Here is a 24,903-nt window from a genome sequence, read left to right on the forward strand (position 1 = left end):
GAGTTATACCTTCTCTTCAAATTTGGACCATGATAGACCTGTATTTCTTCCACAGTCTTTCAGGTCTCCTTTTAGTTCACACTCTAGTCATGCCAGAATCAAGGGGCAAGATTGGCATTTTTAGAAGGAAGTCCTTGTATTATGCCCATCACCTTCATAGGCAGTTCAAAGAGTGGAATCCCCCCTTGGCTTTATTGCGCATCTTGGACTGCCCCAAGAGTGTCTAGACCACTGCTGGAGTCTCAGTGTAGGAGATGATTGCATTCTTCCTTTTTGGAAACTTCAAGGCAGGATCCTCCTACCATCCCTCAGTCCCCTTCTTTGCTGAAGCCCACAGAAAAAGGTGCAAGAGAAGAACACCTAGATGTTCCCATCACCATACTTCATCTTCTTCCATGCATAATGCCATCACCCCGCAGTTGACATCACCCCCTTCCCCACCCTACTCCCAATGGAGGGCTATAAAGTGTTTCAGGACCTCATGGCCACATCTCTAGGATTGCAGGCAGAGCTTGTGCAAGACCACCTACACAAGTTTTTTGATATCTTATAAACACCTACCACAAAATGGGTTGCCCATCCCATTAATGAAGCCTTTCTGGAACCTGCGAAGAACCTCTGGAAGTTGCTGGCCTCTGTCCTGCCTATACCTAAACACGTGGACAAGTGTTATCAGGTTCCCCAGCAGTAATTTGATTATTTCTTCACCCACTCTGTCCTAGAATCCCTTGTGGTTATGGTAGCCAATGAGTGTTCAAAGCAGTCTCATCCTAGGGCCACTTTAAATCCAATCTTTTAAACTTATCCTCTGTAGTGCCTTTCTGGCACTATCAATCGGCCTATATCACTATGCTCCTTCAGATGAGGATGTTGAATTATCAGGCACTGTGGTTGAAATATACCTTTATTAATTGGTGAGCAGTTTCCAATTGGGGGACAAAATTGCCTGAAGAATACAAAAAACAGTTCTTGGCCATGATCTCTGAAGGACATGTCACTGCCTGAACATCACTCCAAGTGGCCATCAGTGTGGCCAGCGCTACCTCGTTATGTACAGTGGATTGTATATGTGCACAATCACGTAGGAGGAAGAACAGTTATTTACCTGAACAGTAACTTTTGTTCTTCAAGATGTATTGTGCACATATACATTCTTCAACCCTTCTGCCTTCCCCACTATTCTGGATATTAGATAGGCAGTGGTGTAAAGGAACAGAGAGGGAAGCTGCAGTCACACCCCTTTTATGCCATCACTCTGAGCACGAGGAGAGCAAATGCTGCCTGGTGATTATGCTGGCAGAAGTCTTTGGCTCCAGTGCACTGAGCGCACTTACACTATGTATGTGCACGACACATCTCGAACAATAGTTACTGTACCAGTAAGTAATTGGGTTTTTTAGCACTAGTTGTGGGGTGGATTTTGGTACAATTAAATAATCCATAAATGACATCAGATCTAAATCCTCCCTTACATTGTCACGTTTCCTGTTATCGCTGTCGTATCTTGGATGGCTTGCCATCATCTCAAGTTAAACATGATCTAACTTTTTCTCCAAATGCTCTCCACTGCCATCATTTTCTGTTTCTGCTAACAACTTCACCATCCTCTCTGTTACTGAGACTCTGTCACAACTTGGCAGTCATAGATTCATAGATTCCAAGGCCAGAGGGGACCATTGTGTAGTATGACCTCCTATATAAAATAGGCCATAGAACTTCCTCATAATAATAAATAAGAAATACTAATAATTAATGAATAATGAATAATTAATGTAATCTTTCATGATAGTTCTGCCCTTGAGTGTATTTCTTTCTTCTGCACATCCAGGCCATGAGCAAATCCTACCTGTTCCCTTCATAATATTTTTAAAAAATCTAAAAAAAATCTGACCATTCCTATCCATCTTAACAACAGTCAAATTAATTTCTTTCTCTCTGGTCTTGGGTCTTAGCTTGCCAAGATTGTCTTTATTATCCAGCACTCAGACCATTTCAACCCCTTTTTGAATCTTCTCACTGATTTCTTTTTGCTCTACATGTATGAAGTGCAAACTTCTTGTTCTGGCTTGCAAAGCCATACATCTCCTGGCTTCAGTTGCCACCTGCCCCTTTTGCTTTCTGCAACTTCCTTTGTTCTGCCAGACATGCCATACTTGATGCCCCGTTCATTACAGTTTCCTTCTTTTGCTTCTTTGCCTTCTTTCATGCATCTCTTTACATGGAACATCCTTCAAATTCTGATTCACTAAGCTACCACTCACTCTTTCCTCATTCAGATCCCACCTAAAAGCGCAATTCTGTCCTGAAGAAGATGAGTATAAAGCCTCCCTACCCCAGATGTATCAGTTTATATACATGGCTAAAATAAGTAACCACATGATCTGATTAGTGTAATCCTTTTCTGACCTCATTTTGTTCCCCTCCCCTCCTCTGTTTACTATCCTCTCTTGTGTGTCATACCTAAACCTATAATGTGAATTCTTCAGGGCTGAGACATGACTTTTATTCTGCATGGGGCCTAGCATACTTCTGAGTGCTGAAAAATAATCTATCATAATAATATAGGGTGTTAATCCTGAGGCCCTGCGAATTAAGATTAACATTAACTCAGGGCTAAAATTCACTGAATGTAAACACAAAACTCTGGTGGCTGAGGGGCTGGCAGCTACTACACTTCCAGATTATTTGGAGAAGTGTCCTTGGTAAAAATTGTAAAATATTGGCAAATATGGTGATAATGGCCATTTTAAGTATGGCCCAGTTACTTCCACCTCAACCCCTCCGAGAATCCTCCTGCTACTGCCTGATTCCCTCCCTCTATTCTGTCACCTCTATTCTGTCACCAATGTCTTCTGCTGCTTAGCTTACCTTCTTCCATCTTGTACCCAGCACCTGAGTTGTTCTTTGTCCTCCTGTTTGCTATCTCCCTATTCTTTCCATGGCTCCAGAGCCATCCCTTCATTATAGGTATCAGTAATGCAGAGTTATATTTGGTATTATTTGGTACCTGATGATCCCAAGGTAATGGGACCAATATATCAACAGTTTTAACATTTAAATGCTTAATTTTAACACCTTAAACTGCTAAAGGTCTTCATGAATAAGTGAATATAAACCAGTTAATCCTTTATTCTGGTTACTGAAGTACTTTTAAAAATTGTCAACACAAGATGGCACTAAACAAATGTAAAACAATTCATATAAATACAGTACAAGAATTTACTTTACATGGTTAAAAATAAAAGTGCCATACAAAATTTCAATAAAAAAACAACAACTGTGAAGTAAATCTGTGTTTAACTGGGCAGTTAATAAACACTCAGGGTTATATGAAAGCTTAGTCTTGTTCATCTTTAATAATTTAGTTTTAGTAACTGGTGCTTTGTTACAGAGATTCACTAATTAGAATGTTTAAACTTCACTGTATTTACCAATTATGACTTAAATAAAAGATTATCTGAGATAGAAGACACATATTCTTAATATTCATATCTCCTTTAATTTTTAGTTTTGTAAACTGACACAAAGCTATGAAAAACTACAGTTACACCAGATAAAACAAGATAGGGTTCACAGTAAAGAAATATGTGCAGAAAATCTGGAAACTCCATTTGAACTGAGCAATTTAAACCAGAAATTGGAAGTAAGTATGTTTTGCTATTATAGTAGACCTAGTTCATCTTCAGGATTCATACTTGGTTTACAGTTTCAGGCTGTAAATCACATAAGCATGTACAGTGTTCTGAATAAAATATGGAAAGAGCCGTGTGTTGACAGTGTTTTCTGTTCTTCAGAGGCATTAATTTTATTAACGCTGTTTATAGCCCTGTTAATATAGATCAGCCAGCTCATAAATTTAAATTTGAAATAAACAATTACTCTGTCCCTGATCTATGAAAGACGTATTATTCAATAAGGCAATGGTTCAGGAAAATTTTTGCATTCAGGGGGATGTTCTAGGCTTTTCATGTTATGGTCATTATTAATTAGTTGTAATAGATTTCAAGACTAGAAGGGACCAATCTGATTATCTAGTCTGACTTCTTGCATAACACAGCGCATAGGATTAACTCCTCCCACCACAGAGGATTGTTCCTGCCTGATAGGGCACATTACCAGCCCTCCAGTAGAAGTGTGGCTATCTCTTCCACATGGCAAAGCCCACACTATTATAAAATCTGTCACTTGGAGCCCACCAGAGTGGCTAACAGTTGTTACTACAAGAGTAATGCATGGTTTATGCATCTACCTAGGGCTAAATATATATCTTTCATGACACTCTCACAACCTGCTAATCTGAGAATGACCTTATCCAAGGTTTGAACATGAATATAATGCAACACAGTGTTACCAGTTAGTAAATTATGCAGTATAAAAAATGAATGCTTGGAATGTGTTCAGCAGAGTCTAGTTTTAAGAAAATAATTACTGTATTGAAAATCTACTCAAGCTCAGCAATACTTTACTAGTGCCTTGAACCTGTAGTCCTCACTTTGTAGTCAGATGAATATGCATTGTATCTGATGTTGTGAAGAAATAAAAGTTGTTTATATTTGCTTATATTTCAGAAACAGACAGTAGTAAAAGTATAGAAAAATTATGGATCAATCAGCTTCATAGGGCATAGATGCAGCAAAAATAATCTGATTGTTCAAAATTCATAAATTACACTGAGTTAAGAAAACTGCACAAATTCATCTAGGTCTCTGGACCCTACATTTCCATTTGGAAAAATGAAGTTTCTAGTCTGGGTTTTAAAGATATTTTAGGGTGTTTTTTTGTGTGTAAGTCAATGCATTGTTACTTTGATTCTTTAGCTGAAAAAGCAACAATCTACAATGGCTATGGAGTACTACTAATTATTTTATTAGGTATAATCTTCAAAGTCTAGTTATGAATATTTAAATTCTAAAACCTTTAAACAACTAACTAAAATACACTCAGCTCTGTTACAGAAATATGAAAATAACAGAAATTGCTAATCAGGTTTGGGTTTAAATTCTGTGGACTCAAGGCAGGAATTCCTCCTATCCCTTAAAAAATCTCAAAAAAAACATTACCAGAATGAGCGGCAAGAGAGGAAATGTTTCCTCCTTAGCTGCCCTCCCACATTCTTAAGAAAAAATATAAAAATTCCAGCACTGAAATTGTTCATCTGAACACCAAGAGCCTGACTTACTGCTGCATTATTCCTATTTTTACTCGTGTAACTCCATTGAAATCAAAAGAATTACACTGTATAAAACTGGAGTAACACAGTGGTGAATCGGGCCTCTAAGGTCTACAATAACTGAAGATATATGAAACTTAAAAAATGTTTCTAACATTTTACTTCAATTATTGTGCATGTTATTCCGCTTGCTCAGAATAACAGCTTTTTCAAGTGCTGGAATTTTCTCTTCTTGCAAAAAAATGAAAAACCTTTTTTTACATTTGCTGACTTATTTTCTTTCCACAGATTTGATTGTCCCTCATTATTAATAATAAATATATATTAATTACACAAGTGACTTTTCTTAAAGCTATAAAAAAATCTGAGTGTTCATTATGAAGAGTGCGCTAGTGCAACTTGGAGAAAAATGATTTCAAGGCTTAATGACCTTGTGTTGCTTTTTTTCAGGAATTTAAAGCAAAATCAAAAGAATGGGATCAGAAGGAGACACTATATCAAAACCATCTCATTTCTTTAGATGCGCAACGAAAATTATTGTCTGAGAAGTGTAATTTATTTCAGGTATAATTCCTGCCTTCCTGCTTTAGAAAAATATTAATTGAATCATGAGCTCAGCTAAAGAGCTGTTTTAATTAATGCTAAAATGTTTCTAAAACACTGTTTGCAGTGGTGTTGTAGCTGTGTTGGTCTCAGGGTATTACAGAAACAAGGTAGATAAGGTAATATATTTTATTGGACTAATTTCTTGGTGAAAAAGGTCCTGTATATGCCTATCACAACATAGTATATCTCATCCAGTGCACTAAGTGCCCGAATAACAACTATGTGGGTGAAATGAGATTATGTTCTCAAATTAACTCACACAGAAAAATGGTAAAAGACAAAAGCACCATATTGCCCCTGGGTGAACACTTTTCAGAAAACAATCACTTTGTATCTGACCTCTCAGTCCTCATCCTCAAAGGAATCTTTGTCACTTTAAAAAGATGAGCCTGGGATTTTAAATTCATAACTTTGATAGACACTAAAAATCATGGACTCAATAAAGACACTGGATATATGGCTCATTACAACAATCTATAACCCACTAGCCTTCTTTGTTCAATGACTGCAGAAATGTTAACTGCCCACTTTACCTTGAATGGTCTCTTACATGTTAACTCTTTATGCTAAACGATCTATTCCACCTTGTATTTAGCTGTGACCCTCTGAGTAACTTTTCCAGACCTAAAGAAGAGCTCTATGTAAGCTCAAAAGCTTGTCTCTATCACCAACAGAAGTTGGTCCAATAAAAGATATTACCTCACTCATCTTGTCTCTCTAAAACACTGCTAAATTTACCGTGACTCTAAAGAAGAATTAATGTGCACAAATTGCTGTAAATCCAGGAGAAACCTCTCTGAAACAACTAATACTTGATACTTGGAGTAGTTTTTATTTAAGTTTTTCTTGTACATTGTGAGTATGTACCAAGGTGAGTATTACAATATTTGGAATAGATAAATATGGGAAAATAATGTATACTCAGTTTTACTTTAAAAAATCATGATGCATAGAGGATCTTCTTCAGGTTCTTGTCTAGGTGGCATCTCTTCTATGCTATTTATTAATATACAGTTCATTAGGATGATCCGTACTGCAAGAAAACTTGCAATGTGAGTAGTGCAAACTATTAGTGTTCATTCAGTAATTGTCTATATTGATCCCCATTCATGAGAACAGTGCAGCCCCAGAATTCAAACTCAAAAATCTTCTAGAAAGTAATGTTTGATGTATCCGCTCATCCTTCTCTCCTTGCACTGATATCTGGGATTATAACGGTTGAAGTGGCTTGGCACACCTTCCAGTCGTCTTGACCACCAAAGGTTCAGCAAGGTGTCCTCTGTTCTCTCCTCATTGGCTTTGGGGGTTACTGTTTTGTTTATATAGTTACTTGGTCAGTCAATTTTTTATTTTTTTATTTACTTTAATCCTAGCACAAAGAGTAGATTTTTTGGAATCTTGATAGATTATACAACTATAAAAGCCTTCTTGCATAATGATAGGTTCCATGCCATGCAGGATATTGACTCCAGGCTATCAGTCTTGTGGAGAAGCCTGGCTGGGGCCAAGATCTGGGGTGGACTGTTCCCTCTCAGGGCTTTCCAGAGAGAAGGAAATAGTTTATATTTCTTTGCATTTATTTTGAACTTTGGGTACCCTGGGAGGGGTGGAACTGCTATGTGACCTAACTGGAGGGCTAAATCACCTGGAAGGTATTGGAAGCTGGATAGATCAGCTGAAGGCCCTGAGAGAAACAGAGGCAGAGTCACTGCTGCACCAGTCTATCCCATAAGAAGGCATGCTGGTATTGAATATGGCCACAGGCAGATAGATGCCTAAATACTTTGGTTGATCTAGCACTTTGTGTAACATGAGGATAAAACCTTGGGTCAGTTTATCTCAGTTTAGAAGGGTGTTAAGTCACCAAAAGATATCAGAACACACAAAATAGGGCCTAAGACAGTCTACAGCATGCCTTCTCACTGCCTCCATCAACGAAATATGCTACTTGTAGCTCTGTACACTTTTTTATGCAGCATTACTCTTTCAAGTGAGCTCTAGACCTGATGCCCAATTTGAAGGAGCAGTCCTACTGTCATTTTTCAGCTAATTCAGACCCATCTTCTGGATAATTACTGCTGCTTGTTAATCTTCCAGGAGTAGGGGTCCACATGGTCAATTCTTGAAACAGTGAAAGTGGTTACCATAGTAACTGATTTTCCAAGGTGACTGTGGATCCATAAACACTGCCCACCTTCCCTAACTTTCAGTTCAAGGATTCCTTAATTAGTAAAAGGGACTACAGGATGGTTGGAGGCCAATCCCATTATACCAGGGGTGGCCAGTCTGTGGCTCCAGAGCACATACGGCTGTTCAGAAGTTAATATGCAGCTCCTTGTATAGGCATTGACTCCGGGGCTGGAGCTACAGGCGCCAACTTTCCACTGTGCTGGGGGGGGGGGCGGGTGTGTGCTCACTGCTTAACCCCTGGCTTTGCCACAGGCCCTGCCCCCACTCCACCCCTTCCCACCCCCTCCCCTGAGCCTGCTGTGCCCTCACTCCTCCCCCCAGAGCCTCCTGCACTCCACAGAACAGCTGATTGGGAGGGATGGGGAGGCACTGATCAGCGGGGCTGCCAGTAGGCGGGAGGCACTGTTGAGAGGGAGCTGATGGAGGGCTGCTGATGTATTACTGTGGCTCTTTGGCAATGTACATTGATAAATTCTGGCTCTTTCTCCTGCATTATACCTTCAACTCAGATCCCTGTGTAACAGTGCTTTCTAGAAGATTCTGAAGGTACAATTATTCCCCAGTTGAGTGGATCCAAGTGGGCAATCGTCTCAGAGAAGCACAGTTACTGTGTAACTAACTGGGTTTTTTATATGTGGATTGTGTGGTGTTAGCTTAAAAGTCAAGGGCAAATTTCTGCCCTCAAATGCACATACACAACTCTTATTGAGGTTAGTGTATTGGAGGGCAAAATTGCCCTCAACTAATTATTTTTCTGTAGCTATTTGGTCCAAATATATCATTACATTCACATTAGGTCTGTATCTTTCCCTTCTAGGGAAATAAGCACAAGAAGGGAAAACTCTTTGAGAAATTCTGCAAACTTAAATTTTCAGAGTTTCTACCACATTCTTCCATTGAGGGCAAGGGATTTGAGGCCCAATAAAGACAAGAGTGAAACATCCCTTGTCCTTTGGAGAAGCAGCAAGGAAATCCTCCAGCATGCACCAGCCTCTCGTGGTGCTCTATCCAACTCCCACTGTAGTTAATGAAAAGACCACTATTGATTTTATTGGTAGTGGACTGGACCAAAGGGATGAAATATAATTTTTGAATTTCACTGAAAGTATTGCCTTGTTTTATAGAAACAGACACAGAATTATCGATTTCAAATCAGCAATAAGAACCAGAAACAGGAAGACGCAGCTACCTCCAGCCAATCCAAAATTGAGAGGGATGAATTCATTATTGAAAAATTAAAGTCAACTGTGAATGAAATAGCAATAAACAGGAATAAGTTACAAGAGGAAAATCTAAAACTGCAACAGGAACTAACAGTGTACCAAACACAGTGCCAGGTAATGACTAGTAACAGTATTTCTTCTCTATAAGTACAGTGGAATAAAGCTAAAGGAATTAATGTTGAAGCATTAATTACTGAGGAATACATTTTCAAAATTCCTTAGGAATGCTTGTATGGAGGATTATTATGTAGAGTACTTTATTTACAAAACCATAATGTGCTGCCAGATGTACCATCTTTTGAATGACACACAAGAGAAAACAAAAATGTTTTTGATATGCAATACTGTCATTTATTTTATTTTTGTCTGTTTTATACCTCACACTTGACACCTCACACTTCACCAGAGAAACCCAGCTTCATTCACTGTATCTCGTGTATCAATAGCTTTCATGAATTTTGTTTGTCTGGCTTATGTGGAGTAGTGCACAAGATGCTATGAAATTGTATCTAAGTATCTAGAAAAAATGTATGGTAATATATTTTGTTATAGGCAGAGCTGGTAGCACAACCTGCCATTAGGGGGTTGGCCACCACCCTTGAGGCCTGTCAAAGTTGCGGTAGCCTATCCCCTGGTTTTGTGGGTTATAGTGCTGTCCAGAATCTCTGCAGTGCTGTATACTGCAACCCCATCTGCGATATACCCTTCTTTCCCTCAGCTTGCCTTCCATGCCAGAACTTGGGAGGGTATCCTCGGAAGGCAGTCTTACTGGTATCTTTTTTAGTTCTTCTTTGACTAGGGTCCCTATGGGTGCTCCAGTTCAGTGTGATTTTTGGTAGTAATGCCAGCTATGTAGGGCTGTGTGGGCAAACTGCCTTCAGTTTCTTCTCAATCACCTAGGCCTCAGAGTATTTAGCATGCCCACGTTAGAGCTGGTCAAGCTTGCCTCTAACTTTCAGTTAGTTGTAGTGTTTTGTTTAATTTAATGTAGTATTTAGTATTTATTTGCTTTATTCTTGAGAGTCTTTACTTATTTCCCTCAAGCATCCTCTCACCCTCTTCTCCTGGGAGGTCTCCCTCCATTTCAGGAAATATGTCAGGATCATCGGGACTCAAGCATGTGTGACATTTATGCAAATTATTTGCAAATGTCTAATTAAAGTATTTGCATGTATGCAAATTATTTGTATTTTCACGTAAACTTCTGCTTAACAACTAAGCAGCACAACACTTGGCAACTGTGGCAGGAGGGTGGGTGCCTGAAAGGTAGGTTGGTGCTGTTTTGGAGCTGCCTTGGTGGGGAGGTAAGCTGCAGTACATGGATTTGTGGGATGGTCAGGGGGCTGTATGGGTGGAGGTGGCTGAGAGATGCTGGGACATATCTGAGGTTTATGGGGCTGTTTGGACAGAAGTGGTATTGTAGGGGAGGCTGGATGAAGCTGTGTTTGTAGGAGTACCCAAGAGGGAGAAGACGGGGGTAAAGTCATTGCATGAGGGAAGATGCGTGGTAGAATCCTAGAATATCAGGGTTGGAAGAGACCTCAGGAGGTCATCTAGTCCAACCCCCTGCTCAAAGCAGGACCAATCCCCAACTAAATCATCCCAGCCAGGGCTTTGTCAAGCCTGACTTTAAAAACCTCAGAGGAAGGAGATTCCACCACCTCCCTAAGTAACGCATTCCAGTGCTTCACCGCCCTCCTAGTGAAAAAGTTTTTCCTAATATCCAACCTAAACCTCCCCCACTGCAACTTGAGACCATTACATTAGCTTAGGGAAGATAAATTTGTGGGGATGTCCAGGAAGATAGTAGGGGAGGTGTCTGGGAGGAAGAAGGAAAGAGCTGGAGAGGGCATCTTGGGAAAATTGGGATGAGCCAAGTAAGGGTGGTGAAGGGTTAGGGGAGAGCTGGGACCTATTGGGAATGGGGGAGAGAGGAAGCATGGATGAGAGGGACTGGCTGGTTACTATGGCGGGTTGCCTGGGGCTTGTATTGGGCCCCCCTCACCTTCTGTCCTTCCCACCTTTGGTTCCCTGCTCCTTCTGGCTGCTTTTTCCCCCACTGGGCTCCAACAGGGGAGCAGCGAGCCACAGGCCAATTGGCTGCCTGCTCAGCAGGAGCAACAGCAGCTGAGAAAGAGATCTTGGAGTTATTGTGCATAGTTCTCTGAAAACATCCAGTCAGTGTTCAGTGGCAGTCAAAAAAGCTAACAGAATGTTAGGAACAATTAGGAAAGGGATAGATAATAAGACAGTAAATATCATAATGCCACTATATAAATCCATGGTATGCTCACATCTTGAATACAGCATGTAATTCTGGTTGCCCATCTCAAAAAAGATATATTAGAATTGGAAAAGGAACAGAGAAGAGCAATAAACATGAGTAAGGGTTTGGGACAGCTTCCATATGAGGAGAAATTAAAAAGACTGGGACTAAGGGGGGATATAATAGAGGTCTATAAAATCATGACTGGTGTGGAGAAAGTTAATAAGGAAGTGTTATTTATACACCTTCACAAAACACAAGAACTAGGGGTCCCCCAATGAAATCAATAGGTAGCACGTTTAAAATAAACAAAAGGAAGTACTTCTGCACACAACGCACAATCAACCCATGCAACTAATTGCCAGGGGATGTTGTGAAGGCCAAGAGTATAACTGAGTTCAAAAAAGGATTAGATAAGTTAATGAGAATGGGTCCATCAATAGCTATTAGTCAACATGGTCAGGGATACAACCCCATGCTCTAAGTGTCTCTGAGACTCTGTCATATTCTGGGACTGGATGACAGGGGATGGATCACTTGATAATTGTCCTGTTCTGTTCATTCTCTTTGAAGCATCTGGCATTGGCCACTGTCGGAAGACAGGATACTGGGCTAGATGGACCATTGGTCTGACCCAGCATGCCTATTCTTATGTTCTTTAATAACCATAAGCCATGATTAAGGCTCATTCCTGCAGCTTGTTGAACTCAGACTGGGCTGTGGTCTGGAAATATTTGAGGTATGGCCTGTATGTGTGTGTGTGATACTTGGCAGATCTGCGTAGTTCAGCTGGTGGTAGTGAATTCACTAGTGGTAATGAATTTACATGACAACTTAGTCACACACATCTAACAAAGAAGTTGAACAGGTACAGGGAAGAGTTAAGAGTAAAGTTGGTCAGAAATTTTGGAAAATACTAATTTGTCAAAACAGAAAGTTTTTGTAGGAAAGTGTTGGTTGTGACTAATTATTTGACTAAGAAGAGTTCAGAAAAAAAGTTTTGAAATTTTCTGAAATGTTTCCTTTGATATCTTCAGCACAAAAAAAATCACATTTTCCGGTTTTAAATGTCTTTTTGGTTTGAAATTTAAGCTAATTAGAATAAAAAACATTTTGAAAATATCAAAACAAAATGGCCTAGTTAAGGCACCTAGTGGACAAATGAAGCACTGTTTGTGAGTAAAACTGCTGGCTTGTTGAAGGTTTAAATGTAGCTGCAGTCTGGGTTCTTTGAATTATAAAAGTGCTACTGCTTTTATTATTTAATATCCATTCCTGCTCAATTCCAAAGCAGGAGTTATATGATTATAAATATAGTAATAAGAATTTGCTGAGTTTGAGTCCACTCACTATCACCCCACAAGGAGCTGACAGATTCCTGGAATCCAAAACTTTCCTGCCTGTTTCGAAGCAATGACAGTGTTATACAGGGAATTTAGCTGAAAAGCATGCAGGATCCAGCAGCCAAACTAGAAGGCCTTGCAGAATTTCTGGGCTATAGTAAATGCTTGACAATACATTCATACATTTAAAATCAATTCTTAAAAGAATCAAACTCTAAGGTAGCCATGAGTAAGTCCTTGTAGCCTCTATTAAGAGTTTATTAAATTTAATTTTTACTTGGATATGCTCAGAGATGCACTTCGGTGTTTAACTAAAGCTTTTAACCCTTTAAACAAAGGGCCAGCCCAGTGGTGGAGTTGTAGCACAATGCTTTGAAATGCTAGAGATCTTATACACAATTCAAGCTTGGTCCACCCCTCTGAAGCCAACAAAGGCTGTGAGAATTTAGTCAGTATGCCCACCTCCTGTAGGAGAGAGGGAGTGCTTCACATCACCCTTCAGCAACCTTTTCAGGCAAAGAAAATCACAGTCCTCTTCTTTGGTTAGAAGAAAGGTCACTCTAATCTGAGATTCTCTCTCTCTCCCCTGCCCCCCACCCCCGTTTTTTGGGGAATAAACCCTTTGAAGGGACTCACTTGCAATAGCTGTTCTGGATTCACTCTTCTGAGATTTGAATTTCCATGGTCATTTTTGAAGTTTAAAAAGCTTTCTTTTCACTTTTAAATGTATTGAAATAAAATGAAGAAGTGATGAAAAACACTTAACATTTTCTTAGCATACTATCTTAAAGGCAAAGTCCACTACCATTGGAACATCCTTGTTTCTTTTATCTACTACTTGGTTTTTTTTGCCAGTGCTCGAAAGTTATGTTTTCAAATTATATGCTCATATTTTGTTATAATTGTGCTGGTTATAATGAGGGCTTATACAAAAATGTTATTATTTCAAGCATAATACTGTTGCCCTTTTTGACCCAAGCAGCTAGTCAGAGTTTGGGGTCCTCTGGGTGTTCCAATTGGGAGTAGAAATTAGTGTTAGGTATTTCTTTGATGCAGTTTTGTGTATTTACAAAGAATGTACAAAGTCCTGTGGTCTCTGAATGCAGAAGGAATCAAATAGCAGGAAACAGCTTCTTTTGCTTAGAGCATCAAGAGCACTCTTATGAGCCTGCACTCTGACTCAAAAGTCTCTCTCCAGGTTTTTTCCAGGATCAGCCACCATGTTCCTTTAGGCTGTCTTTTTCTTGTCTGTTCTCAGCTTTTTAGTGTAATCACACACACACATCCATGCTTGCTCACTTCTGGGCAGGTTCACACACTCATTTTGCCTTAGGTGGGGCTTATGCTTACAGTTAGGGTGAGTTCACACCTATCAGTCTCAATCACATAACAAGCTTTCACCAAGCTCATAACAATATGATGTTTACGTGTCAGTTGTTTGTCACATTTTTAATGCTAAGAAATGAAAGGTGAAGTAGGATCAACACTAGAGAAATCTGAGGGCAAAGCTCAATAGTGATAGTTTGAAACCTTGTATAGTTCATGCTATAAATAAATTGTCATCTCTGACTAGCTTATGCTCATATAAATGTGTTAGTCTCTAAGGTGCAACAAGTTCTCCTTTTTTTTTTTTTTTTTTGGAGATGAATGAGTGCATGTTTTAGCTAGACAGATTCTACTTCAGAGTGGCCTCTGCATGTTCCCACATGTAGAATCTAGTCACATACACTGCAAGCTTCTGGAAGTTTTTAGAGAGTGTCTGTTGGAGCCATTCACCTCCTTCCTAATCTTCTCCTTATTCAGGATTCCAAGGATATAAAATGTTAGACCTCAATGTTAGGAAAATATAAAATACCACTAAATGATGCCACTGAATCCTGCATCATAGAGTGTGATCTAGAACAGTAGTCCTCAACCAGGGGTCTGTGGTCTCCTGGGGGGCCACAAGCAGGTTTCAGGGGGTCCACCAAAATAAACTGGGCTTCAGCCCTGGGTGGTGGGACTCAGGGAGGGAGCGCGCGCCACCTCTACCCCCTGTGTCACCTCAGTGGGCCACCCAGCCTGCAGGTCAGCACCAACAAAAAGTTTCACACTAAGTTAAAAAATATATATATTAATTTTTTTATTTCTGTATTCGCAAAAAGAAAAGGAGTACTTGTGGCACCTTAGAGACTAACAAATTTATTTGAGCATAAGCTTTCGTAAAGCTTATGCTCAAATAAATTTGTTAGTCTCTAAGGTGCCACAAGTACTCCTTTTCTTTTTGCGAATACAGACTAACACGGCTGCTACTCTGAAACCTGTTATTTTTATATGTATATTATGCTTTTCTTTTTATATTATATATATGTGTGTGTGTAACTGTATAACTATCAATTTAATTCAGCTTTTAATCTATTGGGTATGCAGAAAAACAGTTGTTGTGGCACAGGTGGGTCATGAAGTTTTTATAACATATTGGGGAGTGGGGGGGGCTCAGAAAAGAAAAAGCTTGAGAACCCGTGGTCTAGACAGAACTTGTAGCAAACTGGAACTGTTCTGGAAAACTTAAATAAAATGAGAAGTTACCATAATGCTGTAGAAGGTTTCCTATGAATATGTCAGAGACAAATGCATCTTAGCACTGTATGACCTAAAGAACTTCAAGTATCTTATTTTTGAGCGACATTTTTGGAGAGAGAGACTGACTGTTGAAAACCTTACAAAAGCAATGCCTTCTCCAAAATAGGAACTGGCCTCAGAATAAAAGCAATTTTTCAAATAAAAATTGCTTCTTAAATTCATATTAAATATGTAATATAAAGTATATGTCAGCATATTTATGCTACAAGACCATTGAATTTAAAGTCACTATTGAGTCATTTTGATCATTTATTTATTTAGAACATGGAGGCAGGACTTTCAGAGATGAGAAATGAGTTGCAGTCACGTGATGCCCTCTGGAGAGGGATGGAAGCAGAATTCCAGCAGTTGCGTAAAGAATTATTGAAAATTGGAGAATGTAAAAACATCCAAGAAAATCAAATGAAGTATGTATTTGAAAGACATCATTTACATTGTAAAGAATTTGTGAGCTAAATAACTTTTTTCTTCCCTTTGGTTTATATTGGGTTTTTTTAAAAGATCTTGTAGATTAGAAAATCAAATTCATGTTTGAATTAATATTTTAGTAATTTTATTTTATGAGATTGTAATCAATAGCTAGACACACAGTTAAACAGTTTTCATGATGCCTAATTGTTTAAAATATGTTTTATATGGCTTTATATGCTCATTTGATTAAAGGAAAACCTTTCCTTTGGTCTAGGTACTCTAACACAGTTTAAAAAAATACATTGATTAAAAAAACAAGACTCTCTAACACTCCCACCCCTTGATAACAATTTGTATGATTTTTACAGCTAGGCTAGTAAATGTTTTTTGCTGTAGCCATGTGGCATTATATGGCATGTGGTTCACAAGTGATTTCAGGATTCTTTCAGCAGACAGATGGTTCATAGATCTACCAAGCTCCACCCTGGTTTAGGTGACCAAATCTTCTGCCTTTTCCATAAGAGGGTAGCCCTTCCCTGATTGAATGGTGAGGCAAAAACTTCTGTAAGCTGTGGCTCATGGCATTGTCTGCCCACTTCATGGGTTTTTCTTATGTAGGAAACAATTTGACTCTCAATAATTATTATTAATGCTTTTTTATGTAAAGGCTTCAATCAGCCTATGCACAATGTATTCAGGAACTGGAAGACAAAAAAGCGGACCTATTAAAGTTAGAACAACACCAGGAAAGTCAGCGAAAAGAGCTAAACAAGGTATTCCACATTTGTAAATATTTTGAAATCTTAGTTGTAATAGAGTTTGTTTTTTTTTAAGTATTAAGGCAAAATCATGACCTTGCTTATATGAATACACCAAAGTGCATAGGAGAATAGCTGCATTTTCACAGGTAGGAAGGAAGCTTATGTGTGTACTGTGTTCCCAGAAGGAATAGGACAGCTGTACACTCAACACTATTGTGCACTGGGCAAACACCAGAACTGGACGCAACATGCAAATAGAGGCAGAGACCCATGTCAAAGGGGCACAGTCATGGAAATAACTCCCCTACACAGACCATTTAGGCCGAAACATAAGCTGCACTGGCTGAACAGTTGGAGCAAGTTAGCATGGGCACCTTGGAATACAATACACATAACACAGCTCAGTGCAGGGCTTCTTTGGCTGAACTGTTTTCAGAGTAGCAGCCATGTTAGTCTGTATCCGCAAAAAGAAAAGGAGGACTTGTGGCACCTTAGAGACTAACAAATTTATTTGAGCATAAGCTTTGGTGAGCTACAGCCATACTTCTCGTACAGGACCCTGGTGAGGTCAGTGTAGCAGTGGCATGAGGTGACATATGGCTTGGTGGGTCGCTATACCAAAAATGGCTGTGTTACTCTCTCTGGTGTGTAGGGGATGCCCTGCCCTTTCTTCACACATACAGCTTACGCTATGACCAGGGATGTGAGCAGCAGCATCTGCAATTGGGAGCAGCCTACGTGGCTGCTGAAGCAGATTTATAGTGACTTTGACATGAGGTCATGATCTATCCCTCAGATGTTTATATCTAAATTTAATTGCTTTAAAATGTTTATATTTTTGTAATAAAATGAAAATATCATCAACTATTGATCATGTTCATTATTATGGGAAACTAATTAAAACAAATTCAGATGTAGTTTGGCTGGTTTTTGTTCTTGCTCCTAGGTAATATGAGACTCTTCTGGTGTTGCATTATTTGTTACTGGCAGAAGGATAATGTGACCCACAATCTCTTTATAGACACTCTGGAGTACGAGACAGAGGAAGGTTTTGCAGAAAATATTACTTTAAATGTTATGTATTATAGCAGCAGTATCTGTCATAAAGTGACTTTGGTGGCAAATTTTTATTCTGTGATAGCTAATACTAATAAGAGCTCTGTTCCATAATACTGTATAAGCTCTTTATTTTTGTGATTATTTCTCATAAAGAACTTCTGTGGGTTCATTTTGAGTTAAATGAGTGCTTTTAAGACAGCCTAAACTAATTTAGAAGTAAGGTAAATACATCTTAGTAAGTAATACCTTTCAATAGATTTATTTTGTCTTAAGGTATAATTATTAAAATTAATATTTTTATAAACCCTATGCTTATTGTTTGTTTGTTGTTGTGAATTTAAATATTATTACCACTTTTGACATCAGGGAAATAGACAAATGAACTAAAGAATAAATTATGGATTGTGAAAAGATGCTGAATAAAGAAAAAAGTTAATTGCATTGAATCATAAAGACAGTTTATTTTAAAATTGCCTTAAAATTGCTGATATTTAGAAGAGTTGGTGTACTGGAATAGGGGAGGAAAAATCACTAGTAGTTGATAAGCGATGTGATCTTATATACTGCATAAACATTGTCTTTGGAAACATATTTGCTACAGATAAGGGACCATCTTTATCAAGAGAAGCAGTCCCATAGCTCTGAGCAGGAAAGAATGAGGACAGAAATCTCTGACCTGACAGAAGAGCTTCATCAGAAGGAGATCACTATAGCAACTATCATGGAGAAAGCTACTCTTCTGGAAAGAAAGTTAAAAATGGAGTTAGAGATAAAAGAAAAATTGTTAGCAAAACAACAGGTAAGCAAGCAAGCAAAAAAAAAAAAAAAAAAAAAGACTAGGTCATTCTCCAGCTCAGTACTGATAATGACATACATTGCTTAAAAAAAAAAAAAAAATTACATCTTGTGCTTTAGTTTTCATCGGCCTGCTATTATATTCAAGCTTTATGAAATAATAATACGAAAATAAAGCGAAATGGTGCCAGAACAATAAAGGACCAGTAAATGTCATTTGTGCAACATCTAACTTTAACATATGGTCCCATTTAGATCATCAGTACTGTAGTTACATTTAAGCACATAGAAGATCTTGAAAAATTCTAAGTTGGTTTTATTATGCCTACTACATCATTAAAATTGTTCATTAGATTATCCAGAAAATTTGTTTAATTTTGACAGCTCTTTTTAACCTGTTGATTAAAGAATGTTTATGAAATTGTTTGGAGAAGCCTGTCAGTTGTAAAGCTCGATTGTTAATCTTGCAGTATTGTAAATCATTGTAAACTTCAGTTTTAAAAACAAATAAGCTCCATCCCTTACTCACATATTTGAAAACATCTGGGTAGCAGAAACACAATTTACCCAAACCCTTGAGATTTAGAGGTGCTCATTTCTGCTTATGTTGGGAATTTAATGCTTCTTGTATTCAAGAAAAGCTTTCACTATATTAGTGTCATGATTCTTTATGAATGTTTTGAGTAAAGTATAAAATTAAACTTCTACAGAACTATACTGAATATTTTATAGCTAATATTGTTAAGTTCAACTAGGAATTTAATTTTTCCCCAGTTGTCAGAGATGAGGTATGAAGCTATCAGATCGGAAAACACACATTTGAAGAAGATGATAGAAAATTTGGAGTCTAGAAGATACATGGTAATTTTTGTAGCTGTAAAATATACAAAGCAGTATTTATGTTTGTTGATGTAATGATCTCGGGGTTAATTAAATAACAAACCAGTGAATGAGAAAGGAATAAGACTTTAATAAAAGAAACTGGAGAGCTTCTGCACACAGCCATGCGGTGTTCCCAACCCTGGCCTCTAGGGAAAAACTCCAAATTCCTACACTAACAACATTGTCTCTTATGAGGGAACATCTCCAAATCACAATCTTTCATAAATATTGTGAAAGTTTGTCCCTCTTTGGTGCCCCGTGATGTGCTGAGATACCACTGAGCCTGTCTGTTATGCCAATCTGGGCACCCTTTGTACTTGTCTTGCTGAGCCAAGCTATTAAGCTTCCTCCAGCACATGGGGTTATGTTATAAACAAGAAATAAGTTTATTAACTACAAAAGGTGAATTTTAAGTGAATATAAAAGATAACAGACAGAACAAAGTAGATTACTGAGCAAATAAACCGAAGTACGCAAACTAAGCTCAATTTACTTAAGAGAATCATAGAATATTAGGGTTGGAAGAGACCTCAGGAGGTCATCTAGTCCAATCCCCTGCTCAAAGCAGGACTCACACCAACTAAATCATCCCAACCAGGGCTTTGTCAAGCCAGGCCTTCAAAACCTCTAAGGATGAAGATTCCACCACCTCCCTAGGTAACACATTCCAGTGCTTCACCACCCTCTTAGTGAAATAGTGTTTCCTAATATCCAACCTAGACCTCCCCCACTGCAACTTGAGACCATTGCTTCTTGTTCTGTCATCTGCCACCACCAAGAACTGCCTAGCTCCATCCTCTTTGGAACCCCCCTTCAGGTAGTTGAAGGTTGCTATCAAATCCCCCCTCACTCTTCTCTTCTTCAGACTAAATAACTGCAGTTCCCTCAGTCTCTCCTTGTAAGTCAATTACAAAATGTAATTTCTTACCTTAAATGTTATTTTAGGCAGATTGCAAAGTTTCTGTGGCTCAGGGTTCCAGTTATATTTCTTTTCAGACTGGACCCCTGTCTCAATCTGGACTTTCTCCCTGCCTCCCCTTCAAGTGGCTTTAGCGGTCTTTCTTCTTGGGCACACAGGCCATGAAGAGGAGTCCCGTTTGCCTTCCTCCCCACCCTTAAATAGGATTGACATAAGGCGGGTATCCTTTGTTTCCCAAACTTGACCCCCCCGCCCCTTCCTTCCTTCCAGTGGAACCTTACAAGAAGTCCCAGGTAATGTTTAGTATCAGGTGACAAGATCACCTGACCTAGTAGTGTCACAGTTATGTCCCCGAACACCTCCAGGAGGGAGAGAGATTAGTATCTTCATGGTTTTGTTGTTCCTTCCTGATAGCTCATCAAATTTGATGGCCTGTTGTCTGGTGGGTGTCTTCCCAATACACACCCAGTTGTAATTGTTACATAGTCCAGATTTCTAATTTTAGATACAGAAATGATACATGCATACAAATTGGATAATCACATTCAGTAAATTATAACCTTTCCAATTGTATCGTACAAGATCCATCTTGCATAAAGTACATCTCCATTTATCATATCCATAACATAAGCATATTTCCAAGAATTCTAAGGCATTCTAATTCAGCTTAATGGAGCTTCCCAACCATTATAAATATAAATATGTAGGTGCCTATATTGTATCTCATTCATACACTTTTATTTTAAACATTTATCAGTGAAATCTGTAGACCTTTTTTTCCCCTTTAAGAACCAGATGAATTTATTCATTAGTAGAAAACAAACATTATTTGCAACTTTAATTACTAACATTATGACAAACTATGCATAAAAAGCTGCTTATTTTGAAGTATTTCCTTCATGGATTTTCATTTGTGTTACATAAGAGCCCAATTCTTTGACGTACTAAGCACCTCCAGTAGAATTCGGAGCTTCCTCAATGTCTGTGGAAGTTAATGGGGGTTAAAGATGCTCAAAACTATGAAGAAGATGCCCAGCATTTTGCAGATATTAGCCTTTAACTAGTTAGCCCTTCTGCACCTTTCCAATTCTTCTAACGCCAAAAATCTGACAAGAGCTTCTTTTTTGTACTAGTTGAAATTTTGGTTGAATCAGTGAGCTTTTGGACCTGCCAAACTAATTCATTTTACAGTAGCTTTTATAATGACAGTCTTTCAAAGTCACCTCTGAGGGTAGTGTTGGAATTGGATTTCAATCTCTAAACTCAGTTACCATTTTTTTTTCTATTGCATCTTTTTGAACTCCAGGGAAGCCTATTTGTTTATAAACAAATGTCTAAGAAGATGTCTCCAGATTTTTTATCAATAGTCTGACATGTCTTTCTAGATGTTTTGCCTTTGACACCAACGTATTGCTACTATATATAGTGTTTAAACGAATAGTCTGATAATGCCTTTGTGTATTTTTTCTTATTATTCTTTAGTGGAAATATTACTTGAGGAAGAAATATAGTTAAATCAACTGCAAGCTTTGGCAGCTAAGGACTGCTTTCATAGCTTAGTTTTTCAAGGAGAGTAATTCAAATACACCAAACAATTTTACTACTCTACTGCCTTGAATGCATTGTTTGTGGAAAAATTCTAATTTAATTTTATTGTGTTTCAAAGGCTATTATTCCCTCTATCCCATTTATGTAGTTCTTTTTCTCTAGAAGCATTTCTACCGGTGTATCATTTACTATGAATGCTGTTTCAGAGTAGCAGCCGTGTTAGTCTGTATCCGCAAAAAGAAAAGAAGTACTTGTGGCACCTTAGAGACTAACAAATTTATTTGAGCATAAGCTTTTGTGAGCTACAGCTCACTTCATTGGATGCATGCAGTGGAAAATACAGTAGGACGATTTTATATACACAGAGAACATGAAACAATGGGTGTTACCATACACACTGTAACGAGAGTGATCAGGTAAGGTGAGCTTTTACCAGCAGGAGAGAAAAAAAACCTTTTGTAGTGATAATCAAGATGGGCCATTTCCAGCAGTTGACAAGAATGTGTGAGGAACAGTAGGGGGGAAAAATAAACCTGGGGAAATAGTTTTACTTTGTGTAATGACACATTCACTCCCAGTCTTTATTCAAGCCTAATTTAATGGTGTTCAGTTTGCAAATTAATTCCAATTCAGCAGTCTCTCATTGGAGTCTGTTTTTGAAGTTTGTTTTTTTTTGTAATATTGCGACTTTTAGATCTGTTATCAAGTGACCAGAGAGATTGAAGTGTTCTCTGACTGGTTTTTGAGTGTTGCAATTCTTGACATCCAATTTGTGTCCATTTATTCTTTTACGTAGAGAGTCTCGACTGTCCGGTTTGGCCAATGTACATGGCAGAGGGGCATTGCTGGCACATGATGGCATATATCACATTTGTAGTGGGACTGGGAGTGGATGTGTCATTACACAAAGTAAAACTATTTCCCCATGTTTATTTTTCCCCCCTACTGTTCCTCACACGTTCTTCTCAACTGCTGGAAATGGCCCATCTTGATTATCACTACAAAAGGGTTTTTTTTCTCTCCTGCTGGTAATAGCTCACCTTAACTGATCACTCTCGTTATAGTGTGTATGGTAACACCCATTGTTTCATGTTCTCTGTGTATATAAAATTGTCCTACTGTATTTTCCACTGCATGCATCCGATGAAGTGGGCTGTAGCCCATGAAAGCTTATCATTCTTGACGTCTGATTTGTGTCCATTTATTCTTTTACGTAGAGACTGTCCGGTTTGGCCAATGTACATGGCAGAGGCGAATTGCTGGCACATGATTGCATATATCACAAGTACTCCTTTTCTTTTTGTGAATGCTGTGTGATTACATATGGTAACTAAGTATTTAGCAAACAGTGTTGCCTTGTGTTTCATGTTAAAAAATATTAATTCTAGTTACAGTGAAAAAATGCCCATTTAATGATGATTTTATTTTCTTCCACAGACCATAGATTTATCTAACACAGAACATGAGAGTTACACAGCTTCCATTCATGAACTGGAGAGTGAGAATGAAAGGTTACGAAATAATCTTGGTAAATTGCAGAGTGATTCAGAAACATCAATATTGGCTACTCTGGATAGATATGGAGAAACAAAGCACACTAAGCAAATCCAATTAGAAATGCAAGAAAAGGAAGAGAGGTAAAATTTAAGTTGCAAAGATACATTAATTTTTCCATAAGCGTTTCGTAAGCATCTTTTAAAAGAATCAAATCCTGAAGTCCTTACTCCATTTTTGTTAATTTAAAACTCCTACTACCTCAATAGACATTTAGTCCAATTAGCAAGCAAGTAAGGCTGCAGAATTTGGCCAGAATTTAAATTATGAAAACATCTGTTTATTATTTATAGATTATTTTTGTGCTGTTTCTTCTCAAATCAGTAAAAATTTTGAAGATAACAAAGTACATTGGCACCTAATACTGGAGACCCATGGAAGCCAGTGGGAATTTGCAACTGTTTAATATTGCAGAATTGTACCCAATGGATATAAACTCTGGTTTCTGACTTGCAGGCAATATTACAATATAATAACATCGGAAATCTGATATTATAAATTTAGCAATAAATCAGGACTATAATTATAATTTTAGTGTTGACATCTGCTCTTATACAAAAAATTCTCATTTTTGTTTGTCCACTGGTTATGGTGCAGGAACTCCAGTGTGTGCGAGGGTGCCTAACTGAAGAGAATAGAGGAAATTTGCAAGACAATATAGGACTACATCTAATTTTCATATACATTTATATTAATTTTATTATCAAAATATACACAACCATAATTTGTGTTTGCCCTCAATCTTCCTTGATAATATACTAATAGAAATATTTTTTGTTTGTTCTGAGCAATAAAAATTGGCAGTTTATCAGTTTTGTCTTCACCCTTCAGTCACAGAGATAAGTTAGTCAGGAACACATTTTTATGACTCCAGGGGATACCTCTGAACTCTGACACTAACCTGTGCATCTTATGTTGTTCAAATATGAGGGGAAATTATGGTTCCATTTACTTATTTAGATGTGTATACACACTAAAAAAGAGCAAATATCCATGTGTTAGGGGCACCCAGAACATAACTGAAATGTATATCTATCTATCTATAAAAATACTGAAACATATCTAAAGTACAGCAGTACAATTCAGTATGGCCCACTACCAGCAAATCAAGGAATTCAAAAGCTTAAATCGCCCTCCAACAATTCCCCACTCTGACATTTCCTCCCCCAATTTTGAATTCCTGTGAAAAGATGAGCTTTTCAGAATGCCCTGAACATCTTCAAGTTCAGGCTACTTGGGCCAAAACCTTTCATCCCAAACTATTTGCCCAACAAAAAAACAAAAATATACATGTAACGGTGGAGCACCCCCTTATGGCCAGGGATTGCTTTACAAGAACCTTCTCCCTATTAGCCCCCTATTGCAAGCCCCTTTAAGCACTACACACTGTCTTAGTTGTAGCTTACAACACCCCTTTCTGGGTCTGGTTTAATATCAAATAAAGTTCACACAATCCTCACAGTCCTTAATCACAATGAATCCCACACATAAAGTCCATAACTGTAATTTAACAGTTCATACTTAGCTCCCATTCTTGAGCCACACCCAAAGCTC

The 24,903-nt window shown here is 38.2% G+C and overlaps 1 protein-coding gene across 1 annotated transcript in view; it reads left to right on the plus strand.

The window, feature by feature from the left end:
- Positions 1 to 24,903, plus strand: part of DEUP1 (deuterosome assembly protein 1) — an 85,421-nt gene that overhangs the window by 27,975 nt on the left and 32,543 nt on the right. The window contains exons 5-12 of the mRNA XM_084622048.1: positions 3,509 to 3,643; positions 5,621 to 5,734; positions 9,091 to 9,303; positions 15,682 to 15,827; positions 16,499 to 16,604; positions 18,253 to 18,450; positions 19,221 to 19,307; positions 23,233 to 23,432. Coding sequence (XP_084478174.1) covers positions 3,509 to 3,643; positions 5,621 to 5,734; positions 9,091 to 9,303; positions 15,682 to 15,827; positions 16,499 to 16,604; positions 18,253 to 18,450; positions 19,221 to 19,307; positions 23,233 to 23,432 — 1,199 coding nt within the window. The remainder of the gene's footprint in view (positions 1 to 3,508; positions 3,644 to 5,620; positions 5,735 to 9,090; positions 9,304 to 15,681; positions 15,828 to 16,498; positions 16,605 to 18,252; positions 18,451 to 19,220; positions 19,308 to 23,232; positions 23,433 to 24,903) is intronic.

The sequence above is a fragment of the Lepidochelys olivacea genome (assembly GCF_965140295.1).
Source record: "Lepidochelys olivacea isolate rLepOli2 genome assembly, chromosome: 1".
In the NCBI taxonomy this organism is placed as follows: Eukaryota; Metazoa; Chordata; order Testudines; family Cheloniidae; genus Lepidochelys; species Lepidochelys olivacea.